At 58.9% G+C, this 23,265-nt stretch overlaps 1 protein-coding gene across 1 annotated transcript in view; it reads right to left on the minus strand.

Moving 5' to 3' along the window:
- The window catches only part of GALNT14 (polypeptide N-acetylgalactosaminyltransferase 14), a 135,376-nt gene that overhangs the window by 39,669 nt on the left and 72,442 nt on the right, over positions 1-23,265 (minus strand). The window contains exon 2 of the mRNA XM_055122820.1: positions 6,528-6,697. Within this exon, the coding sequence (XP_054978795.1) occupies positions 6,528-6,697 (170 nt within the window). The remainder of the gene's footprint in view (positions 1-6,527; positions 6,698-23,265) is intronic.

The raw sequence follows: 23,265 nt of genomic DNA on the forward strand, positions 1-23,265 counted from the left end.
CTCGAGCCCATGGGAACGGCGTGGGGGGCGGACTCCCAGCCACCGCAGGCCACATGGAGCCTGGCTTGGGGGCAGCCAATGGCTGCCTGTGGGATCTGCTGCCACGGGCTGACGGGCTCAGCAGGACCCACTCCCGCTCTGTCCCAGGGCCATGGCTCCGAGCTGTGACACACTAAGTTCCCCCAGGGGCCACGTGGAGGCCAGGGCCCACAGGGGCGGGGAGGGGGGCCTTCTGTGACATGCCTCCCCCTTTCCAGACTCTTCCAGCCCCCGTGCGACAGCCCACAGTCTGTCACCGGCGCCTTCAGCCTCTCCCGCCCACAGCCGCCACCTCCTTCCTCTGTCCTTGGATCTCTGTCAAGCGGCTGGTACGTGGGTCCCCGCTCCCCCTCCCCACCGCTGGCCTTGGCTTCCTCCCCAGATCCCCAACTTCCCCGGCACCCCGCACCGCAGCTTCACCGCCTCGTCACTAAGTTGGGCTCCGGCTTTCGAAGCCGGTTTGACAGTCAAGGGAGTTTAACACCCAGGGGAGGCAGGGAGCCAGGCAGGGGCAGGGGGGCCCACCCGGCTCTGGGTCCGTGCCCGACTCAGAACTGGGGAGCAGGGTCTTCTGCTGAGACACGGCCCCGCGGTGTGCAGCGGTGGACGGGGAAGGTCCTTGGGGCCCCGCGTACCCAACAGGGGCGCGCCAGGGCGGGCAGGACCAGGGCCTCCCGGTGGAAGCCCGGCGCCCTCTTCCCTGGGGCCTCACCACTGCCCGGCACAGTTCTGCCCGGTCCCTCCCCTGGGCTTCTCGGGCTTGGTCGTTGCCGCCAGGAAGTTTTTCCTCCCGTGCCTGCGAGGTGGCGAGTGCTCGGGGAGAAATGATGGTGATTCTCCGCAGCTTTCCAGCCGAGTAAATGCCGGGACAGGCCGGTGATCGCGCGGCCCCACTCATTTCCCAGGGGGAGAGAGAGCGAAGGAGAAGCATCTCCGTGGGGAAGAGGGTTCCAAGGGCGGGGTCTCCCTGCCGGGCAAGTGATGGGCACCCCGCTGGCTGCCTCATTAAGTGGGCACTGGACACGGCCGCGGAGCACAGGCCGTGGGGAACGAGCGAGCCAGGCGGCCATCCTGGCTCCTGCTCCTTCCAGCCCCAAGGCAGGGGCTCGCTCCCCCGCCCCTGCTCCCTGCCCTCCCAGCAAGCCCCTCCTAAGTACTGCCCAGCAACAGTGCACAACAGCCACTGCCCCTTCTTCAGGGGTCCCTTCTGCCGGTGCCTCCGGGGGAGGCTGGGTCCAACAGGCTGAGAACAAATCCAGCCGCGGTGGGCCAGTGTGTGGCTTCCAAGCAGGAGGGGGCCCGAGAGAGGGTGCGACGGGGAAGGCGCTTGCCTTGCACCTGGTCGCCCGAGTTCAATCCCTGAGCCCTGCCAAGGAATGATTCCTGAGCACTGCTGGGTGTGGTCCCCAAACACCCAGGTATGACCCCCCCCCAACATAAAGAGAAAAAGCGGAAAAGGAAATATCTGTTGACCCTAGTGGTACTGTCTCCTTCTTACAGTATTTATGAGAAACTGTCCCCTGCCCCCCCCAAGAACATAAAAAAACATGGCAGCTGTTTCTTGTTCATCCTGAGGAACCCCATTCGGCTCATGTGGGGTTCTGACCCTGTGGGCCTCAGAAGAGAGCCGGGGGGAGTCTCGTGTCCATGTCCCATTGCCATGGGGCAGCCAGTGGCCAGATGTGGACACACCCAGGACTTAGGCCCAGCGATGGAAAGGGACTTGGTGAGTGGCAGCTGTGTGGCGCCTCTCAGAACACAGGCTGCCTAGGTCAGCCACCGCGAGGATGCCAGGCTGAGCAAGAGGCCACCTGTGTCCACACGTCTCATGGGGGTCCTCCACCACGGACAGGAGACCCCCAGGCATCCAATTTGCTTCTGTGTTTGTTCGATGTGACCCAAGAAGAGGGCGTCAGGGGAAGATTGCCTGTCCCAAAGGGTGAGTCGGGATCTATTTGGAAGATGCCCACCTGGGCTTGCCTGGGTACGGGCATCATTCCTGCCCAGAGATCCCTCCATCCCGGGAATGGGAGGCCAAGGCCTCACCACCTTACCTCCTCCGTGCCTCAGTCATCTCATGCATGAGAAACCCAGCTACTGCCCATAAAACACCAGGGTCCCCGGGTGAAAGGCCAGAGGGGATGATGACCCTTAATTATTCCAGATGAGGAATGAGCCCCCCCTTCCTCTCAACACACACACACACACACACAGACACACACAGAGACACACAGACACACACACAGACAGACATAGACACACACATAGAGACACACAGAGACACACAGATACACACACAGACAGGCATACACACTTACACACAGAAACACACACAGACAACAGACACACACATAGACACACAGATACACACAGACACACAGATACAGACACGCAAACACACACAGACACACTTACACAGACACACAGACACACAAACATACACACAGACACACAAACATATACACAGACACACACAGGTACACAGACACACAAACAAACAGAACACAGAGACACACAGACACACACACACACACACATCTTTCTTTTGTCTCTTGTCTCTCATATGGTTGTGCCAAGACTCCACATTTGCATCTGGCTTTCCGAGCCAGCACAGTGGCCTGCTGAGTGGCAGCGTCCAGGGCCTTCCTCCTCTCCCCTCTCTGGATTCCTCAGCAGCCGGCCCCCGGGGCCCATCCCCCGCCCGCCCGCCCTCTCTGCGGCACTTGTTCTAATGCTCAGCTAATAGTGCTGTTTCGGGTGCTGTCCAAACGCATCCTATAAATCAGAATCCAATTACAGTAGTAAGAAAATTGGAAGCAAATTTAATAAGCTCCGACCCCCTCCCCCGTGCCGTTTCCTCACTCTTCCCTTTCGGTAATGAGAATTCTTTCAGGGAAACGGCGCCTTCCACCTGCTGAGCGTTCCCCAGCCTCCACTCAAGCCCCCAAAAGGATCACAGGTAGCGGGGCTGCTCCTGCTCCTGCCCCTGTCAGCTAAGCGAAGGGGAGAGGGCAGGCGGCTCTCTTCCCGGGGCGCTCCCCAGAATTTGTCAGCAAATCCCAGCAGCCGCCAGGCCCCAGAGCAGAGGCTGACCAAGGGCGACTCCAGTGAGGCCAACTGTGGCATCACTAGGAGAACCTTAGCTGCAAGGCATTATGGGAGCGCAAAGGAGGGCAGGGCCTGGAGCGGTAAGAAGGCGGGGCCCTGTGAGAGCGGAAGCAGGGTCCAGGGCTGGCCAGCTGCTGTGGGTTCAATCTTGGCCTGGCAGAAGTGGGCTTGCGGCAAAGGTCATGACAAGCAAGATGCTGGGGTTGGAGGAACAGGTGAAGAGGGCGGGGCAGGAAGGAGCCTGGAGAAGGCGCCGTCCCTCAGCGAAGTGCAAGGGTCCAGAAGCTGAGGGGCTGCCCCGCCAGACACAGCTGGCAAGGCTCCGCCCCCGCCTCCGACTCCGCCCCTGCATCATTCTGGGGTTCGCTGGAGAATGGACTTTTCTTTTCTTTTTTGCTTTTAGGGTCACACCCGGCGATGCACAGGGGTGACTCCTGGCTCTGCACTCAGGAATGACTCCTGGTGGTGCTCGGGGGACCTATGGAATGCTGGGGATCGAACCTGGGTTGGCCGTGTACAAGGCAAACGTCCTACCCACTGTGCTATCATCACTCCAGCCCCAATAATGGACTCTTTCTCTTTTTTTTGCCTTTTGGGTCACACCCAGAGATGCACAGGGGTTACTCCTGGCTCATGCACTCAGGAATTACTCCTGGTGGTGCTCGGGGACCATACGGGATGCTGGAAATCGAACTTGGGTTGGCTGTGTGCAAGGCAAAGGCCCTACCCGCTGTGCTATCGCTCCAGCCCAAGAGTGGACTCTTTCTAACAAGTTCTCCAGTGGGGCCAAGGCTGATGGTTTGTTGATTTGGGGCAATACCTAGAGACTTCGGGGGTGTCCTAACTTGGGGGTGGTGCTATGAGTATTGGCTGGGGAGAGGCCAGAGCACTTGCAATTTCCCTTTCATACACAGAGAACAAACCAGCCTGACATATCAACTCTGTGAAGAACCCCTGGTCCTCCAGGTGGAGCCCAACAACCCCAACTGTTCAGAGCTGGAGCAGGGGCCCAAGGCGTGCCTGGACGCTTACAGTTCAGCAGGCCCCCGTAAGACACCCCCTCAAGACGCAGACAGAACACAGCTGGGCGACAGGAGGATGGGGACCCTACCAGTGACTTCCGCCTCAAAGATGCAGACTGTTCTAGAGGCAAGGGTCAGAAGAGGGAGGACAGGGGAGCTGGAGCTATCGCACAGCGGGTAGGGCATTTGCCTTGCACGCGGCCGACCCAGGTTCAATTCCCAGCATCCCATATGGTCCCCTGAGCACCGCCAGGAGTCATTCCTGAGTGCAGAACCAGGAGTAACCCCTGTGCATTGCCGGGTGTGACCCAAAAAGAAAAAAAAAGAAGAGGGAGGACCTGTGGACAGGTGGTGGACAGGTCACCTCCCAGCAGGGAAACACCAGGCTCTGGTGTATCTCTGGACCCCAAAGCTACCCTGCTGGCAGCTCTTTGCCCTGGCCCCAGGGAGATGGCTGATGCCAGGGGCCAACTCATCACTAGTAGACCCTTAGCTGCAAGGCATCATGGGAATACAACGGAGGTTCACCTGGGGTTCACTGGAGGCTCACTTGGACTGGGCACATAGCAGGTGCTCAGTGCCCTGCCCTGGCTGCCTGACTGCCCAAGTGTGTGGTCCCTAACCCCCTTCCTGCTCTTTCCTGTCAGGATCTGTCCACAGGAAATGGTCTGAGTGGCACCGGCCCACTCATTCCCGCAGGGCCGGGCTGAGACAGGGGCCTTCAGGTCTTCCCAGGAGCCTGGACTGTGCCTTAGTGCTCCTTTCCTCCCCGCTTCTTGCCACCTGCAGACTGCAGGCATGCACAGGTGGACACGGGCCAGCTGGGGACCCCTGGACAGGCTTCTCTACCCTCCTCCACCCCGGGGCCACCTCTGCCTCGGATCAGAGAGGAGGATGCAGATGTCTGCCCTGCTCGGACTCTCCTGGTCGGGCCCCTGCATGTCCCCTCACCTCCCTTCCACAGGGCTGTCCTGAATGGCTGCCCTGGAGGCACTGGCTCCTGTCCTCTTGAGAGGGTCCTTTTGTCCCTCTGCCTGTACCCAGGACCAGGGTGGAACTGTCTGCTGAGGCACTGGGGGTCTGTGAGACTCCTGTCTCCCTCCTCAGCCCAGGGCCCTCCCTGCTGTCTCTGTTTAAGGAAACTCAACAGCCTAACAGCTAAACGACACTCTATCGGGTGCCAAGGAGGAGAAGGATGCCAAAAAGTGTCACTGGATATGAGAAGCCGGGCTGAGCTTTCAGGCCAGCGTTAGGGGGAGTTCTAGGGACCACCCGTCCCCTGGGTTCTGGCTCACCGCCCCGAAGCCACGGACGAGGGGACCCCAGTGCAATCAGGTCTGTGGACAGAATGAGAAGGCAGGAGCAGGCGCCAGCTCACTGGCGGGCTTGATCCCAGGACTCCGGCTCCTGAGAGGAAGGGAGGTGCTGAATGAAGCACGCGGGCAGCAGACCTCAAGGCTTCTCATCTGCACGGCCTCACTGGGGAAACCGAGTCCAACAGCCTTACCTGTTGCTAACCCAAACACCAGCAGCCTTGCCCCTCCTGAAAACTCTCCCCGCTTTGCTCCGGAGTCTCATGCCCACGACTTGGTGCCCACAGAGTTCAGCGAAGGGGCACCCAGGCCTCTCAGTTCTCACCACTTTCTCTTTCCAGAAAATTCCCCTCCCGTGCCAGCCTCCTGGGGCCAGTGCCATGCCAGCTTCCCGCTGCTGCTGCTGATGGGAACTTGTCTCTCCAGGCCTTTGTGGCTGGGCGCCCCAGCCTGGGGGCAGGATGTGGAGGTCGGGTGGGGGGTTGAGGTGGGCTGCTTGTTCCAGCTTCCCTGAGAAGCTGCTCGTTGGGGTGACCACAGGAAGGGCTGGGGAAGAGGCACCATGTCCTGGCAAAGCATCTGTGCCCAGGAAGTCAAAGCTACCCTTCTGGCCAGGCCTGACCTCCGTCACCCAATGCAAGGGGCTCGGGCCATGTGGACGGTGCCCGGAAGACAGCAGCAAGTTCAAGGGCAACGGAAGAGGCCCCTCCGGCTTCTCTTGGCCCAGCGGACTGGGGTGGGGTCTGCCCAGCTTGCCAGTTAGGCAGGGCTGGGGGAAATGGGGTTTATAGTCTCAAGGATCTCTAGGCAAGCGTTGCCTCAGGCCAGGCGGGGGGCAAGGGGCAGGCAAAGGAAGCCCCCCACTTTCTCCAAGGGGTGCAGGGGTGTGGCTGCACCGACAACACAGACCAACATAACATGGGTCTCGTGTCCAGTTAGGAACAAGGGTCAGCACAGGGCGGGGGGGTCAAGCCCCCACGGCGGCTGGGGATCTGGCATGAGCCGGCAGGGCTACGGGGGTTCAGAGCAGGGGAGGGAGAAGTACCTCTTGTCGCGCGTGTCCGGGACGGCCCGGTTGCTGGAGATGCGCTCGCTCTCCCGCTGGTTGAAGGCATAGAGCTTGTAGGGGTCATCGCCGACGCGCCACTTCTTGGCACTCAGGTACTTCCGCTCGTCGAACTTGTCCCAGGGGTCATCCCAGTCCGCATCCAGACTCTGCAGGACACCAACAGCGGGAGGCCGGTGAGAAGGGCCGCCGGAGCCCCGCCCCGAGAGCAGAGCAGAGCGGGGGCAAGGTGACCCGTGGGGGCCGGAGACAGAGCACAGGGCTTAGGGCGTCTGCCCCCCAGGTGGCCGGCCCCGCTTCAGTGCCCAGCACGCACCCTGAGCCCCGGCAGAAGGGAGCCCTGGCACACGGCTCGTGACGGTGCAAATGAAAAGGAAATGGAAACTGGGCCGACAGCAAGGAGAGTCAGGAGCCACACCTACAGCTTCTCCCAGTCCGTCCCCCCTTGCAGCAGCCCCTGAGACGGGGAACTGGGCGCACCACCCCACATGCTGGTGCTTTCTGCTTGCCCCGCCCTGGATGAGCAGGTGAGACTTGGGCACCCTGTGGTAAGCAACAGCCAGATCTTGCATCCATCACAACCAACGTGATTTTTAGCATGTAACTGGCTTTCTGGAAGGAAACTCTTCCATGGGAAAGGGATAGAGCCAGAGAGGAACCCAGGGGACTGGGGAATGGGTAGCTGAGTGATAAGCTCTGGGGATGCCTGTAGGTAAACGTCGGTGGGAAACGAAACATGGCCCTCACAAAGATGGAGGCACTGACGCTAAGTCTTCTGAAATCAAGGCCGAGAAAGGGGAGGCAATAGGTATCCAGGCCAGCGGTATCCCTAGATTGGCCCCAGCACTCCCATAGACGTCACCAAAGGATAAGACATCACCAGACACACACGGAAACAAGCTAGGAGTCGGGGGAGGGGGGGAAGACGGCACCGAGTTTAAATCCTCACAGGACTTCAGAGAAAGGAATCACAGAGGCAATGCAGTGGGTAAGGTGGTTCCTGGCACTGTGTATGGTTCCCTGAGCTCCACCAGGAGTGACCCTGAGTGCGGAGCCAGAGGTAAGACCTGGGCATGGAAGGAAGGAAGGAAGGAAGGAAGGAAGGAAGGAAGGAAGGAAGGAAGGAAGGAAGGAAGGAAGGAAGGAAGGAAGGAAGGGAGGGAGGGAGGGAGGGAGAGAGGGAGGGAGGGAGAGTGGGAGGGAGGGAGGGAGGGAGGAAGGAAGGAAGGGAGGAAGGGAGGGAGGGAGGAAGGAAGGAAGGGAGGGAGGAAGGAAGGGAGGGAGGGAGGGAGGGAGGAAGGAAGGAAGGAAGGAAGGAAGGAAGGAAGGAAGGAAGGAAGGAAGGAAGGAAGGAAGGGAGGGAGGGAGGAAGGAAGGGAGGGAGGGAGGGAGGAAGGAAGGAAGGAAGGAAGGAAGGAAGGAAGGAAGGAAGGAAGGAAGGAAGGAAGGAAGGAAGGAAGGAAGGAAGGAAGGAAGGGAGGGAGGAAGGAAGATTGTAGAGGCAAAGTATGCACACAGATGAAATAATTAAGCCATAGAATAAATTAGCAAAGAACCAAAGTCCTTTGAAAAAGAATCAAGCAGTAGCATGATAATAATCGAAACTCAGTGCCGGGCAGGCCCATCAGAAACGCCTATAGCCTGCAGAGCACATCCTGGCATGAGTCCCCCGAGGACGCCCCTAGGAAGCAAGCACACCGGTGATGCAGCTCCCGTTATGCAGAAGAGAAAACTGAGGCTGGGGAAGTAAAAGGAGCTGGCTGCAAGTTCCCCATTGAGGTCTCCAATTTAGGACTTTGGATCACAATGCTCAAGTTCCTTCCGTATGTCTGGATCTTCTCCTCCTCCCTCTCCTCCTCCTCCTCCTCCTCCTTCTTCCTCCTCCTCCCCATCCCCCTCCTCTTCTCCCTCCCTCTCCTCCACCTTCCCCCTCCTCCCCCACACCCCCCTCCCGCCTGCCCCCAAGCATACAAAAGCAGCTTCTGCTGCTGAGGGCTGACCTTATCTTCCCAAGGACCAACCAAGAGGGTGGGGAGGTCTGTGGAAGTGTGGGTGCAAGAACCCCAATGAGAACAAACAGAGAAGGTGGGCCAGGCCAGCCCTCCTTCCCGAAAAAGGCAAGAGTTGGGGGACAGCACATCAATTATGGATTATTAGATAAGATCTTCATTTTAATATTTCCACTATGTATGATCACCTCTCCCTCTCCCCGGAATTCTGTCTTGGGAGTTATTTAACTGATGTGCAGAAATCTAAATTTAATTTATTATGATCTAACTCACTTTTGAAGCCAAATTACCCTGCACTGGAGAAGGATCAAGTCGATATCCCACTTGGCTTTCTATTTATCTTCGCCAGGGTTTCCTCTCCTCTCCAGGATTCATTTGATCACGGGCATCGGTAATAAATTCACATTTTTTTTCCCTCAGAATTAGGCAATTGCTCCGTCAGTGCTGGGGTTTAATGGTTAGTATTAATTAGAGGAAAGTCACTCCGTAAGGAGTTTGCGAGACGGAATGGATGGATGACAGGAGGGGAGGGGGCTATTTCTCAGGCCAAATGAGGCAGCCGGGGATTCGGCAGGGATGAGCTAACACTTCGGGGCCATCTCTAATCTCGCCTCCTCACTTCCTTGCTCCTCCCAAGAGCCTAGAAAGCAGGTCTGCGGGGGCCTGTCAGCTCCAGCCTCTCCGAGCCGCGGGAGGCTCTGACAGTCAGAACGTGCTCTCGGACCAAGCAGCATCGGTCTCTTTAGGCCTTTCGCAGATGGGACCCCGGACTCAGCTCTCCCCACCCCCCGACCCCAATCTATCCATGCCTCACCCATCTCTCGCTCACCCCACTGTCCCTTGGCCCAGCTCTGGGGGATGTTCTGATGGTTGCCGAAACGGCCTCAAAAGCCCCGCTGTGAGATAGGACGTGGCGTGCAGAAGGCACAGAAGCCCAGCTTTCGCTTCAGAGAAGCAGAGAGAGAAGCTCAGGCAACTCGGCTCTGTGATTGGGAAATAATTGGCTTCTTAATTGGCGTGAGAGGGAGGTGCCAGGGGAGGGTGAGGCACGGCGGGCTCCCAGCAAGGCTGGAGTCCCACGGCCCGGGAAGTCCACTGCCAGCGGCTGGTCCCAGAGCAGCCCCGCAGACACAGGTGTCTCCGGGATGCGCTGCTGACCAGAAGGACAGCTCCCGCTCCAGCCCTGCCCGCCACCCCTGTTGTCTCTGCACCCTCATCTTGGTGCTCAGTGACCGGGCCATATCGCTCACCACCGGAACACACAACACACAAGGGCAAGAGATGGCAGTGTGGGCAGCTTTGTAGCCACACGCAGCTATGAAGATGGATCCTGGTGGCCTTGCAGGGGGGTAGGGGGTAGGGGGGAAGGGAAGGGCATAAGGACGAGCTCGCCGTGACCAGGAAGCGTCCCTGGATGGCCACATGCCTCAGAGACCAGTGCCCGGTGAGATGGTGTAGAGGGCCCGGGCCCCAGAGGAGGCGGGGTGATGGCTTGGGCTTCCAACCCCCACACAGAGCTGCTCTCGCTGGGGTCTGCGCAGCTGGCCAGGGTGAGGCATGAGCCCCGGCAGCGGGGGCTCGAGGGAAGGGCAAGTGTCCCCTGCTCCCCTGAAACAAAATGGGAGCAACTGTGTGTGCCCGCAACTGCCGGCTGCCAGAGGAAACCTCGAGGTCTGAGTCGCAACCCACTTGACACTTTCGAGAGGTTTTAGAACCGCTAGATTCGCACTCCTCCCCGCACCCGTCCTTTTTCTGTCCCCTCCTAGGCCAGGAACCCCCCTCAGGGACCTCATTCAAGTCCATGAACCTCCAGGAACTGCTACTGCGTCTACATCGGGCCCCAGGAACTAAGGTACGGAGCGGGGCTCACACATGAAAGAGAACGTGAGTGAAGAGGTGCCGTCCGTAGGTCCTGGTTATTCTGCTTTCAACTCCCCTCCAGGAGAAACAAAATACAGCGTGGCGGTGCGGTGAAGGCAGCCTGCAGGCACCGAACCTCAGCCTCTTGGAGAGGGCCTGGCAGAAAGAGTCGGGTGATGATGGAGGGGCGCCACCGAGACCACGGGGAAAGGAACTGACTTCCTGACCTCCCCCTCCTCACTTTGACACAGTTACGCCCAGGCAGAGAAGCAGAGAAGTACGTGGCACAGGGTGGGGGGGTGAAGCAGGTGCACCCCAGCACCAGGGAAGACCCTGCTGACGTCCTCCCGATGGTCCTCCCTGCATGAAAGGATCCTCGGGGGGAGCACCGAGTCCTGAGCCGAGCTCGTTGCACCCCTTCCTGCCAGGCGCTGTGCTCCGTTCCTCCCTCTGAGCCCAGGGCGAATCCGCCTCCCCACGCCGCTTTGCCTTCCCTGATTAGGCCTCAGAAATGAGACGATCCGAGAGAAACTGCCGGGCCAGACGTAACACACACACACACACACACACACACACACACACACACACACACACACTGGATGATGATTGTCAACTCGGTGGCGGACGCTGTGATTTCTCTCCGGGAACGGACGCTAATGGAGAGACAGCACAGGGGCCGTCGGCCGATTACCTCTCGCTTCTTCCTTCCCTCGGCAGAAAGGGGGGCCCGTCAGAACCCCGACTCCTCACGCCCTTTCCACCCTGCTGGCTGCCTCCCCCCGCAACCTGGCTATCACCCAAGTCAGGTCAGGCCGGTGTTTCCCCGAACGCCTGTGGTGACTCTGCTGCCGCAACGCTCCCTCTCACACCTGGGTTCAAACACCACGCAGGAGACGGGGCGAGACCAGGACACTGAGCGGTGTCACCCGCCTGGCCCTCTCCAGGTAGGAAGTCAGCTGTGTCGCCATCCGGCTGAGGCCCTGTTTCACCTCCTGGAGGGAAGGTGCAGACCCTTGTGGGCGCCACTATGGGGGGGGGGTCAGAAGTCTGAATTCACCGGAGACCCCAAAGCTCCCATCAGAACCAGCGTTCTGACCCCATCGTCTATCTCAGCACTCCACGAGGCTTTAGGGCCTCTTCTCCGCAGCATGTGGCCGCCTGGGGCTGGGACCCACCCGCGGGGCCAGCAGGACCATCTCTCACTCCAGGTTCTTCTTGGGCAAATCATGACGTGGGAGAAACCAGGACGGAGAGGGGAAACTGGAAAACAGGCCCAGCTTGGGAGGGTGACGGACGGCCCGGGAAAGGAGCAGGGAACGGTTGGGCTGGGTTTCCTGCGCACCCGGCTCGTCCTAAATCTGTCACTGAGTCCCGCACGCACAGCAGCCTGAGCCACCCTGAAGCTATTATTCGCAGCCGCGACTGTCCTTTGCTGAAGTGGAAGCGGAGAGAAGCAGAGCTACGGCGCCACAACGAGTCAGCGGAGGAGCTGGGATGACACCCGGGCAGGTGAGCGCCAAGCCCAGCCCCGTGACCCGCCACAGCCCAGGGCCCAGGGCAGGAAGGGGCCTCTGACTCCAGCACCTGTGCAGGGGTGGGCGAGGGAGGGGGACAGGGAGGTCCCTCTGGCTGCTGTCGGCCCTCGCCACCGCAGGGAGCCAGCACACGCCTTCTCTGGCGCGCATGCCCAGGCATGAGCTGCAGTCTGGCTGGGAAGAGCGTGTGAGAGGGAAACGGCCCTGCAGCCCTGTCCTTCAGTGCCCCAAGGTGCCACGCGAGGAAGAAGCTGCAGTGTCTCCTGGGCAGAGGCGAGATCTCCCAGAGATACCAGGCACAGCCAGCGCCCGCCGCTCTGCCGCTGCTAATACGGTGACATCCAGATACCCTCCGGCTCTCTGGAAAGTAGGTCAGCTGCTGGGAAGTGCGGGCCGGAGAGAACTCTGAAGCCACTTTATCTCGCCATCCTCCCAGGGGACCGAGGCCGGCTGGCTTTTTCATGAAAAGGACTCTCGCTATCAAACACAGCCCGGACGGACGGCCCAGACGTCAGGCGGGAGTGGGGAGCCCCCCTCACCAAGGACAAATCCCCTGCTGCATTTCAGAGTATGGGGGGGGGGAGGGAGGAGCCTCGGGAGCCCGAGCTAAGGTCTAAATCCTGCCCATCTTCATTCACGGCACGTGGGGACTTGATCCCCCCCACCCTGCCTGCCTGCACCTGCTGAAGCGGCTTACGCGGCGCCTGCTTACGTAAACCGGACCCACAAAGCCCCGTTGCCCGCCCTAGGAAGCCCCCCATCATTGCTGCCCCAGTCCTGTGTTAGTGGGAAAACCGCCTTACCCACCCGGAGAGCACCGGGGCATGTCCCCGCCCCATGCCTGAATCCTGAGCTCCAAGAGGGGTACAGAAAGCCAGAGAGACTTGCAGCCCCTCCCTCCCCCACCTGCTAAGGCGACTTCTAGAACATGCCGGCCTTCCCTCTGCACGCCCAGAATTCTCGCTGCCATCTGCCGAGTTGTCCACACCAATCACGCGCTCTTTCCCCTGTTGCTGGTCCTCATCCACTCGAACCTGGGCGGGGGCGGGGCCTACTCTACTCCCTCCCCCCTCCAGGGGCTCAGGGGTGGGGGGGCCTCTCCACATGCAGTCTTTAGGCTTCCTCCAGCACACGGGGGCGAAAAGCCAGAGGCCAGATGGGGAGGGGAGAGGAAACAAGGGGAGGTGGAGATGAGTTTTCAAATGTTGCTCATGCTGGTTGGTTTTTTTTTTTAATTGAATCACCATGAGACATATAGTTGCAAAGCTGATCACGATCCGGTTTCAGTCATACAACACCCACCCCTCCACCAGTATACATTTCCTACCACCAATGTCCCCAGTTTCCCACCCCCCAGCCTGTCTCTATGCTCTATAGCAGACACTTCTCTCTCCCTCTCTCTCTGTCTCTGTCTCTCTGTCTCTGTCTCTGTCTCTCTCTGTCTCTGTCTCTGTCTGTCTCTGTCTCTCTGTCTCTGTCTCTGTCTCTCTCTTTCCCCACCCTTTTGGGTATTAGGGTTTGCAATACAGATGCTGAGAGGTTATCATGTTTGTTCCTTTACCTACTTTTAGCACACAGTTTTTATCCAGAGTGATCATTTCCAATTATCGTTGCCACAGGGGTCCCTTCTCTATTTCACCTGCCTTCTCTCCCAGCACTGGAGGCAGACTTCCAGCTATGAACCAATTCTCCTGGCCCTCGTTTCTACTGTCCTTGGGTATTAGTCCCATACTATGTTTCTTTATGTCCCACAAGTGAGTGCAGTCATTCTATGTCTGTCCCTCTCCTTCTGACTCATTTCACTCAGCAGGATCCTCTCCGTGTCCATCCATTTTATAAGTGAATATTATGACTTCCTTTTTTTTTTCTGGTGGCTGCGTAGTATTCCATTGTGTAGATATACCATAGTTTCTTTATCCGGCTGTCTGTTCTTAGTACTCGGTTCTTTTTAGCGTCTGGCTGCTGTGAATAGTCATGCTTCTCGGAATGTGGCATTTTCACGGCTCCCTAACTGGGGCTACAGGGGTACAACAGGGCTGGGGAGGAAAAGACATGGAGATGTGGCCTCAGCTGGGGGCTGGGGAGTGGCCCCTGGAAGGACAATGCGGAGGGAGCAGGGACGGTCTCTGGGTTGCTGGGGCCAGGGTCCCTGATGCCCAGGCGTGGCTCCCCACAGGGGCCCGTGTGAGACTGGAGCCTTCTTGGGTGGACACCACCCTGCCCAACCTTGGCCAGCACCACTGCCAACCTTTAGTCCAGACACACGTGGGCCTCCCTTCACTCCCTGTTTCCTGCAATCTGACCTCTAAGATCGAGGGCACACCGCGCCACGTAATTCAGAGCAGGAGAGACGGGAAGGAAAGAGAGCAGCAGTGATCAAACACCGGCCAGGCAGTCAGCCCCGAGCCACTGCCAGCCTCCTCCACCTCTCAGACACCCCCTTCCCCAAAGCCCCCAGACGCCGGTTCTCTTCCAGGAACCTTCTCTTGTGGCCAAGATCTTGTCCAGCTCCGGTGTTGGTTGCCCCTCCTCGGGACCCCTGGCTCCATCACGCCACCCCACTGCTCCGTGCAGAGTCTCCTGCTCAGAATTTCCCACGCCCACCCCCCGTGGGTGGCTGGCTGACTGATGCCTGCTCTCCCTGCCCAGCCCACCTCTCTCTCCTGGGCCCCGCCAGCCAGCACCTGAGGGTGCACCCACGGTGACGTGGTGATACCATCTCCCCAAGCCACCCACAGTGGATGGCTTCTCCCTGCACCCACCTGGCCTTGAATCCCTGAGCCCAGAGCATCTGTCACCTCAGTTGGACCCCGATCACTGGCACCCCTCGTGCATATCTCCCATGTCCTGTCCGCCCTTTCCCACATGTCTCATGCACCAGCCACATGCTCTGGAGCCTAAATCCAGGCCCAGCCACCACGACCCTCCCTGGATTCTGCCTCCGACTTGAACCATCTCTCCACTCAGCCGGACCCGTCGGGTGCCCAATGGTACCAGCCCCCGCAGTGACCCCCAAATGCATCCACACTCCGACACCACTCTGGGCCTCCAGACCCCGCCTGGTGGGTCCCTGCAATGCCACCGCTGTCTGCTGCCCGCTGGTTTGCCTTAACTGCCAGCTCCACTGGCCTCAGCTTGTGAGAAACTGGACAAGCTCTCTCCATCTGTTACAGGGACACTGTGCCCCCCCTACCCCCAAATGCACTGGCCATCCAGTTTAGTCAAGGTCACCCTATCTAGGAAATGACTGGGAAAGGGTCACCAAGGAGCCACAAGGCTCTGATGGCTGTGACTGTACCTGGAGAGTGGCCGGAAGGAGGTGATGGCGGCAGAATGAGACCTTCAACATGGGGCTCAAATCCCACCGGACAGGGGTCCAGGGAAGCAGCAGGGGTGACCGCAGCTCAGCTCTCCCACCTCTAGAGAAAGGGCCCCAGGCCACTCTCTGCTGGCCCAGGAGAAGACTCAGAGACCTGTTCCTGCATCCCGCCTGCAGAGGCTGAGCGAAAGGACCACCTGCTGGTCAATGGCTCCACCAGGCTGAGCACTGGGCAATGGGGATCTGAGCAGAGACTTGCTGTGTCCGAACATGCTGCCCAGTACCCTCCGCTGGACCAGTCCACACCTGACCTGTTCCTGTCAGCCCAGACACTCACCCTGGCCTGCAGGGGCCTCCCGTGCCTCCAGAGACCGGATTGAGTCCATCCTCACCCCCTAAAGCTCAGAGGGGACCCCGCATCTGCCCAGATGGGCCCGGCCACCCCTCAGACCATGGGGGGTTCTTGGCAAGAGCACGGAGTGCCTGAGCTCGCCTACCACTCTGCTCCTTGGCACGGTTCCGGGCACATGGCAGACGCTCAAATATTTGCCGAATAATTACAGAGAATAGCAACTGATCACATTTAATCCTCTTAGCAGCCCCGGGATGCGGGTGTTCGCATTCCCGAGTCACATGCCGCAGAGGCCCAGCCGGCCGGGGCAGGCGGGAGACTCGCAGTAGGGCCCCGTGAGGACAGGGCCAGGCCGAGGGCAGCAGCGAAGGGCAGAGTGAGCCAGCTGGGCCGGCAGGAGCGAGGGGGGAGGTGGCAGCCAAGCCCTGTCTCCAGGGACCGAGAGGGGCAGAACTCCGGAGACCCTCCCTTGGGAGGAGTTCCCAGCTGCTCTCTGGGGCTCCGTGGAGCCCATGGAGGAGCGTGTGACGTGCACAGTCACCCTCTGAGCAACTTGGCTCAGTGACACACACCCAGCACCGGCCTAGTAACTGCTCCTGCTCTGTTCCCTGAGGGCAGAGACAACCGCCCCCCCGGGCATCACCCACAACGGGCTGGCAGTGGGTCAGGAGAGAAAACATCTCCAGGGGGCCCCAAGGCACAGGGAACTGGGTGGAAAAACAGGGTGTCGGGGTTGCAGCAATAGTACAGCGGGGAGGGCGTTTGCCTTGCATGTGGCCAACCCGGGTTCGATTCCCAGCATCCTGTATGGTCCTCTGAGCACTGTCAGGAGTGATTCCTGAGTGCAGAGCCAGAAGTAACCCCTGAGCATCGCCAGGGGTGACCCAAAAAGAAAACTCTGCGGGGTGAACCACCACTCCTACAGGTGCCAGCCCACGTGGGCGTCTTTGCGGCAGGCTAGGCTCGGATCCCCCTTTGGACAGCTGCCCATCTTCTGCCAAAGCAGGAGCCCTGCCCTGTCCTTGCGGTGGGCAGGCCTGGGCCTCTGACTCACCACTGGGGGTCCGAGAGGTTCTGGGTTCCACCCCCAGCACCGAGAGAACGAATGAACGCAATACCAAAAAGCCCTGCAAAGGCCTCTTTCGGACAGCCTGCCCTGCAGGGGTGTGGGGAGGGCAGCAGGCCCTGGGGGACAAGGAAGAGGCACGTGGGTGAGGGCCAGCCCCAGGGTACACACGAGGCCCCACGCTCCTACAGCCCTGCTCCTCCTGCCAGCCCAGCTCTGCGGTGACTTCTCTGGGGGCCCCAAAGGCCAGACAGGTGGACCCTCTGTTTGCTATTCTGTGACATGGGTCCGTGCTGTGGGAACGAGGGATGGACATGCAGTCTGCCGGCTCCTACCGCGCAGGCTGGGACAGTTCTAGGGCGAGGGCCAGGGAGAAGGGGGTCAGGTCATCCTGAGACTGGCAGCTGGCCTGGAGAGTATCGCCTCCCCAGCGGGGGCGGAGACATGCTCCACCACACCGTCATCAGATCACTTTTAGAGTGAGCAGTTTTAGGGGCTCACACAAGGATCGTCCTTGACATAGACCCAAGGCGCCTGGAATAGTGACCCGTCCACCTCGACTGTCCGGCGGCCGTGCTGGGCCCTGCACATCCCCACTAGGTCCTTAACGCCCCAGGCCCCGATGGATGCTTCCAGCCAGCCTGCTGCCTCACCCCAACCCACCTCTTGGTTCCCAAGCTTGGTTCCCAGATGATTGAGCACACCATGAGGCGTGGGGCGCCCACCAGCTGACCCCAGACTTCTCTCTCGCAGGGTGAGCCAGCCAGGCGGCTCTCAAAGCAGGGGTGAGGGAGACCGGGCTTCCCGGCAGCCGGCGCGTTTCTGAAAAGCCAATGACATGCTTATTACTCCTCTGCAGCAGTGAAACCCACATCCCCTGTGGCCGGCCCCTTCCCCAGCACACCGGCCTTATCGCAGCCACTGCTGTCAGGAACGGACAGCCCGGCTCTTAATCACCGGCCAACGGGCCCTGGGGGAGCAGGCCAGACGCCGCAGGCCCCGCCTGGAGCCGGCAGGGTGGGGGCTGCAGATCCAGCAGCCCCGAGCAGATGGTCCCTCTCAGAGGTGAGGGAGGGGCAGCCCCAGATCTGTGTGATGACACGCACGGCCCCCCCGCAAGGCAAGGAGGCCAGAGAGGGCTTTGAGGGAAGCTGAGCGGGGGGGAGTGGGGTGTCTCTCACTCCGAGCGCCGGGCTAAACCCAGCCTGTTTCCACAAATCAAGGTGTGGGCCGGAGTAACAGTACAGCAGGTGGGATGTGTGCCTTACAGTTGGCTGACCAGGGTTCAACCCCCAGCACCCCACAGAACAATCTCCCCGACGGCCCCCCCCCCCAGCACCTCCAGAGTGCAGAGACTGGAGTAAGCCCTGAGCACTGATGGATGTGCCTCCCCAACCCCGCCTCAAAACAAAACAAATCAAGTTCAAGGGCACACGGTCCTGCTACCGGGGGGCACACTGGGGCTTGCGTTCTCAGGCTAACGGCAGAGCTGAGCTGACTGAGAAGACCACCTGGCTTCCAGAGTCTCGAAGAACAATTGCTGCCGGCTCTTTCAGAGCGGGGCTGCTGGCCACGGGTGGGCGGGCCGTGGGTTAGGGTCCCTGGGCTGCCAGTGGAGTTCTCTGGGTTAGGGTGGTCCCTGGATTTGTAACATCGGGCAGGTTTGGAGAAACGCCACATTCCACCGAATACCAGAGTGAAAGCAGACCCCCCCTCCCTCCCCGCCTCGAATAGCGTCCTTCCCAGCAAGGTCATTTCCTGACGATGATGAGCAAACACCATAAAGACGAGGAGGCTGGTGCGTACCACGGGTGGCTCACACTGGAATGTGATTTAAGGAACACAAATGGCAGCACCGGAACCAAAAGATGTTCAAGGAAACATCATTTGGGAGCAAGCCGTGTGTAGGGACAGGCGGCAAGGCAGGAGCACCGGGACGTGACTGGAAGCAAGTCCCTTTCCTCGCCCCGGGGTCTGGACAGAGCTGCGTCACGTTCTTCGTGGGCCAGAATATTCCCAGAGTAGCACAAGCTCGGTGTGCCGGGCAGACAGAGGCAGAGCAGGGGACAGCGGGGAGGAGGGGCTCGTCCCTGACCCCGACTTGGTTTTCTGGGGGGCAGCAGTGGTGGACCTGCTTCCTGCCACTCTGAACGAGACCACACCCCGAGGAAGGCGTCATGGGCCCCCCCGAGGGTCTCCTCTGTGGGGGGTGCTGGGGCCTAGAATTAGACCTCAGGGGAGGCCAGTCTCCAGTGGGGGGTACACCAGGGACCGTGACCGCACACACAGCTTTGGGGACCCCTCTCCCCCCAGTTCTGGAATAATGCTACTGGGTGGGGGGAGGTTGTTGGAGTCACACTCAGCTTTACTCCTGGTTTTGTGCTCAGGGATCACTCCTGGTGGAGCTGGAAGGGGATATGGAGTGCGGGGCATTGAGCCTGGGTCGGCGGCCAGCAAGGCAAGCACATGCCTGGTGCTCTCTCTGTCTCTGTCTCTGTCTTTGTCTCTGTCTTTCTGTCTTTGTTTCTCTCTCTGTCTCTCTGTCTCTGTCTCTGTCTGTCTGTCTGTCTGTCTCTCTCTCTCTCTCTCTCTCTCTCTCTCTCTCTCTCTCTATCTATCTATCTATCTATCTCTCGTGCTCGCTGGCTCTGTTGCTCTCGGTCTCTCCAGCTTAATAAGGCTACATTGTATCAACGTGCACCCGTCAATGCCTTCCCACTCAGGCCGCTCCTTGCCCAGTGGCACCTCTGTAGGTCAGGGTCCACACACTTAGCACAAGGCCAACGGAACCTGCTCCAGGAGAGAAAGGTTGCCTGGACGGGGGCACATGCTAAAGACAGGCCCTGCAGAACGGGCAAAATCCAACGCATTAGACCTGGGCTTAAACTACACTCTAGGTCGTCTAAGGGTTCAGTCTAACAGATGCACAGAGGGGAGGAAACCAAGGCATACTGGAAGGAATGGTAAACATTTTAATTCTGCATGGAGGGAAAACTCAGGAGGAAAAAGAATGATGCAAGTAGGGAGTCCAGACCGCGGAGCAGATGGCCTGCACTACCGATGGCGCTACTCGCTCCTCCTCGAGAAATGCCCATTTCACTGTGTCCTCTGTCTCCACCCATCACTGGCCTGGGCCAAACTCAGCAGCACATAAACTGGGTACGGCACTCACCACGCCAGAAACACTCCCTTAACCCCGGTTCCCTCTCCCTTCCTTGGCTGCTCTTTACAGTCGAAGGATCCTGTCTTGCCTCTTCCTCTTCTCTGGAGACCCAACTCATCGACCTCTCACCCGTGCCCACTGAAATGGGGAGCATGTACGCATGTCCTTGGGTAGGTCATCTCTGATGGATGAATGGCTCTTAGGAAGGTCAAGCATGATGCATGAAGGGTCTTTATTCAGTCACCCACCACATATGAATGCATCTTGTAAGGTCATCCTTGATGTATGAAAATGGTTCTCAGGAAGGTCACCCATGGTGCAAGAATGATTTAGTTATCCATGATGTATGAGTGGATTGTGGAGAGTCCCCCATGGTGTCTAAATGGACTTTATTTAGTCATCTGCAATGTATGAGTGGATCGTGGAAGATTATGCATGATGTATGAGTGGTGCATAGGTCAGCTCTGAGGTAGGCATGGTTCCACAGGTCAGCCGTGATGTATGAATGGATCTTGAAGGTCATCCTGGAGCTATGAATGGTCCTTAGGAAGGTTTCACATGACTTCCCATGACTGACTCCAATCAGCGAGTCTTAATTCCTTCATGCTTGGTCCAGCAACCTCGCTGCACAGTGCTCCATCCTGCCCCTGCACCCACATTTCCTTTGCCCCAGGATGCCACTCCCAGCTTTCCCATCTCCGCCTTTTCAGTCTCTTCCTCCCTCTGAGGCCCTGAAGCGACCCAGTGATCCATCCTCCAGTACCGTCACATCCTCCCTCTACGAGCAACTCTCGCCCCATGGATTTCAACAGAGATGACTCCTGAACGCATGCCCGGCCTCCATCCGCTCCCTACCCACTTCCGGTGGCTTGCCCAGTACTGTAGCTTAAGGTCAAACCCGCGCTCTGAACAGTGGGGCCTCACCCTGCAGCCTCCTCCGCCCCTGCTCCCCTCAGCCTTCCCCATCTCAGGAAGAAGAGAACCCACCCTGCCCACGTCCCCAGGCCTCCGTGCACAAGCCACACGAGCCCTGTCTGTCTTACTCCCCACATCCTTCAGACGACACTCTGGAAACTGATGCAAAGTGACCTCAGCCCCTCCATTGTCAACTGACTTGTCACCCTATTCATCGGTCTCATGCTGGAAAAACACAGCAACCAACACAAGTGATCTTCCTTTAAAACCCGCACGGCAGACCCCGCCTCTGCCCCAAACCTCCTCCTGGCTGTGCCTCTCATACAGAAGCAAAGTCCTTCCAGTGGCTTGAAGACCCCACCTCGTCTCCATCCGCCCCCCCCCCACACTCCAATCCAGCGACTACCCCCCCCCCCCCGGCACCATGGCTGCCAACCTCCCAGCTCAGCATCCGCCTTCACACGTTTTGCCCTGGGCAACTTCCTGGCTCCATTTCCTCCTGCTCCGGGGTCACCTCTCCCTTCTAGAGGACCCATCCCAGCTCCCCAGCCCCTTAGTCTAATTTTTATCTTCTTCTGACATCCCACCCCACCGTCTATGTACCCATTTTCTTCCTGTCTCTTCTCACTGGAACAGAAGCTCCGTGAAGGCAGGAACTGTGCTGGGAATTCCTCAGTGCCAGTCTGAAGTCTGGGCTCTCCATGGACCTTCTCCAGAGTAAAGAATGAGTAAAGCGTTAACTGTGTTAGAGAAAGCAACGCCATGCAGCAAACTCAGGAGGGGCCAGAGTGGCAGGCTGGGGAGAGTAATACCGGCTCTGAGACATGAGGGAAGAATATCTGCCATGTCCCACCACAGACATCGCTGGCAGTGGGCCAGGCTGTCTGCCAGTGTGGGCCCCCTTCTCTTCATCCATGCTAATACCTAGCGGATGCTGATGCAGTGTTTCTTTTGGGTTTATCATTCCACATAGCTTGACTCATGTAACCCTTCCATGACTAAGATCTCACTGCTGCCATCCAGACCATTTCAGAGATGGGAACATTGAGGCGGGATGTTTATAATGATACAGGATGGTTGACAAGCTTGAGGTCCCAAGGTAGGAGCTCTGAGTCCAGAGGTCTAAACCCCATCTCCACATACCCCAGTCTACCAGACAATAGACCCAAGGTCCGTTCTACAAGATGAAGAAAGAGGGCGATGTTGGAGACAGTGAGGGCGAGTGACCTGAGATTACTGCAATTTCTCTGAGGTCGGGGGTGGGGTGGGGGGGGGAGGAGGGATTCTCGCTAGACCAAGACAAGATAGGGCTGGTCCTGAACCCCAAAATGGGATGCTCAGCGGTGAGAAAACACTCCAGGGCACGCTGACCACCAGCTGTGAGCAAGAACACACCAGAGCTGGGGAACCCAAGTGGGGATGGGGTGGGAGGTCACTGGGACCCCCTCTCACATCATCAAGACGGCGACTATTATCAGTCAGCCTCCCCCGAGAAATGGGACCAGCGGGAGAGAGGGAACAAGCAGTGGAGGCAAGAGATTTAAAGGAATAGGCTCAAGCAAGACTTGACACTGAAGGTCAGGCTGTGTTGTGTCTTCCAGGAAACCTGGGTCTCTGTTCTTGAAGCCTTCAGCCGGCTGGACGAGGCCCACCCAGCTTAGGGCAGGTCAGTGGCATGTCTCCAAGTCCACTGATTGCAGACATCCATCACATCTAAAACACAGCTTCGCAGCGACAGTGGATACCGATCGGCCAGTGAGCCCCGTGGCCTTGCCCAGCTGACACGCAGCATTAACCACCAGCCAGCTCACTCTCAGGGGTGCTGAGTGCCGAGCCAGCAGGAGCCCTGGACCAAAGGTCGGTACTTATTGGAGATTCCTGTGCAGTAAGTGGAGGACCACTGGCTTTTCTGCAGGAGGTTTGCAAAGGTCAGACTGTCCATCTTGATTTCCTCTTTTCCTCTTATTACTTTCCTGGTCCCCGAGGCCTTGTAGAGGCTTCCTTCTCCCCGCTCTATGGCTGCTGTTATTATCCTTCTTAATCTTGGCACGGGGATGCCCTGGCTGGCTTCCAAAGAGGAGAATTACTTTCCGTTTCCTTTACACCCTCCTGTTGCTTTTAATTGGATGCAGAGTGTCTTGTGCCCTCTCCTCAGACAGCGCTGGCATGTGGCCCACGGGGGTCAGCGGGGCTGCTTGGCCCCAGCAAAGCTGTGAGTGGGATTCAGCGAGGGGACAGAAGCTTGTCTGGCTGCGGCTTGAAAGATCTGCCTCCAGGGAGATGCCTGAGACTCCGGGGCCAACACAGTGGGTCCGAGACCAGGCGAGCATGGGCCGGCCTCTGCCCATCTCTGGCTTGGAGAATCCCTGGTCCAGAGAATTCCCCTGTGTTGTCCAGCTCAAACAGTGCAGCTGGCTGGCAGGGCAAGAATGGCCTCTGTCATGCCCGTCAATCTACCAACACGGGGGTCCGGTCTGCATCAGGGGGAGTGACTATGC

The sequence above is a fragment of the Sorex araneus genome, chromosome X, assembly GCF_027595985.1.
Source record: "Sorex araneus isolate mSorAra2 chromosome X, mSorAra2.pri, whole genome shotgun sequence".
Classification (NCBI taxonomy): Eukaryota; Metazoa; Chordata; class Mammalia; order Eulipotyphla; family Soricidae; genus Sorex; species Sorex araneus.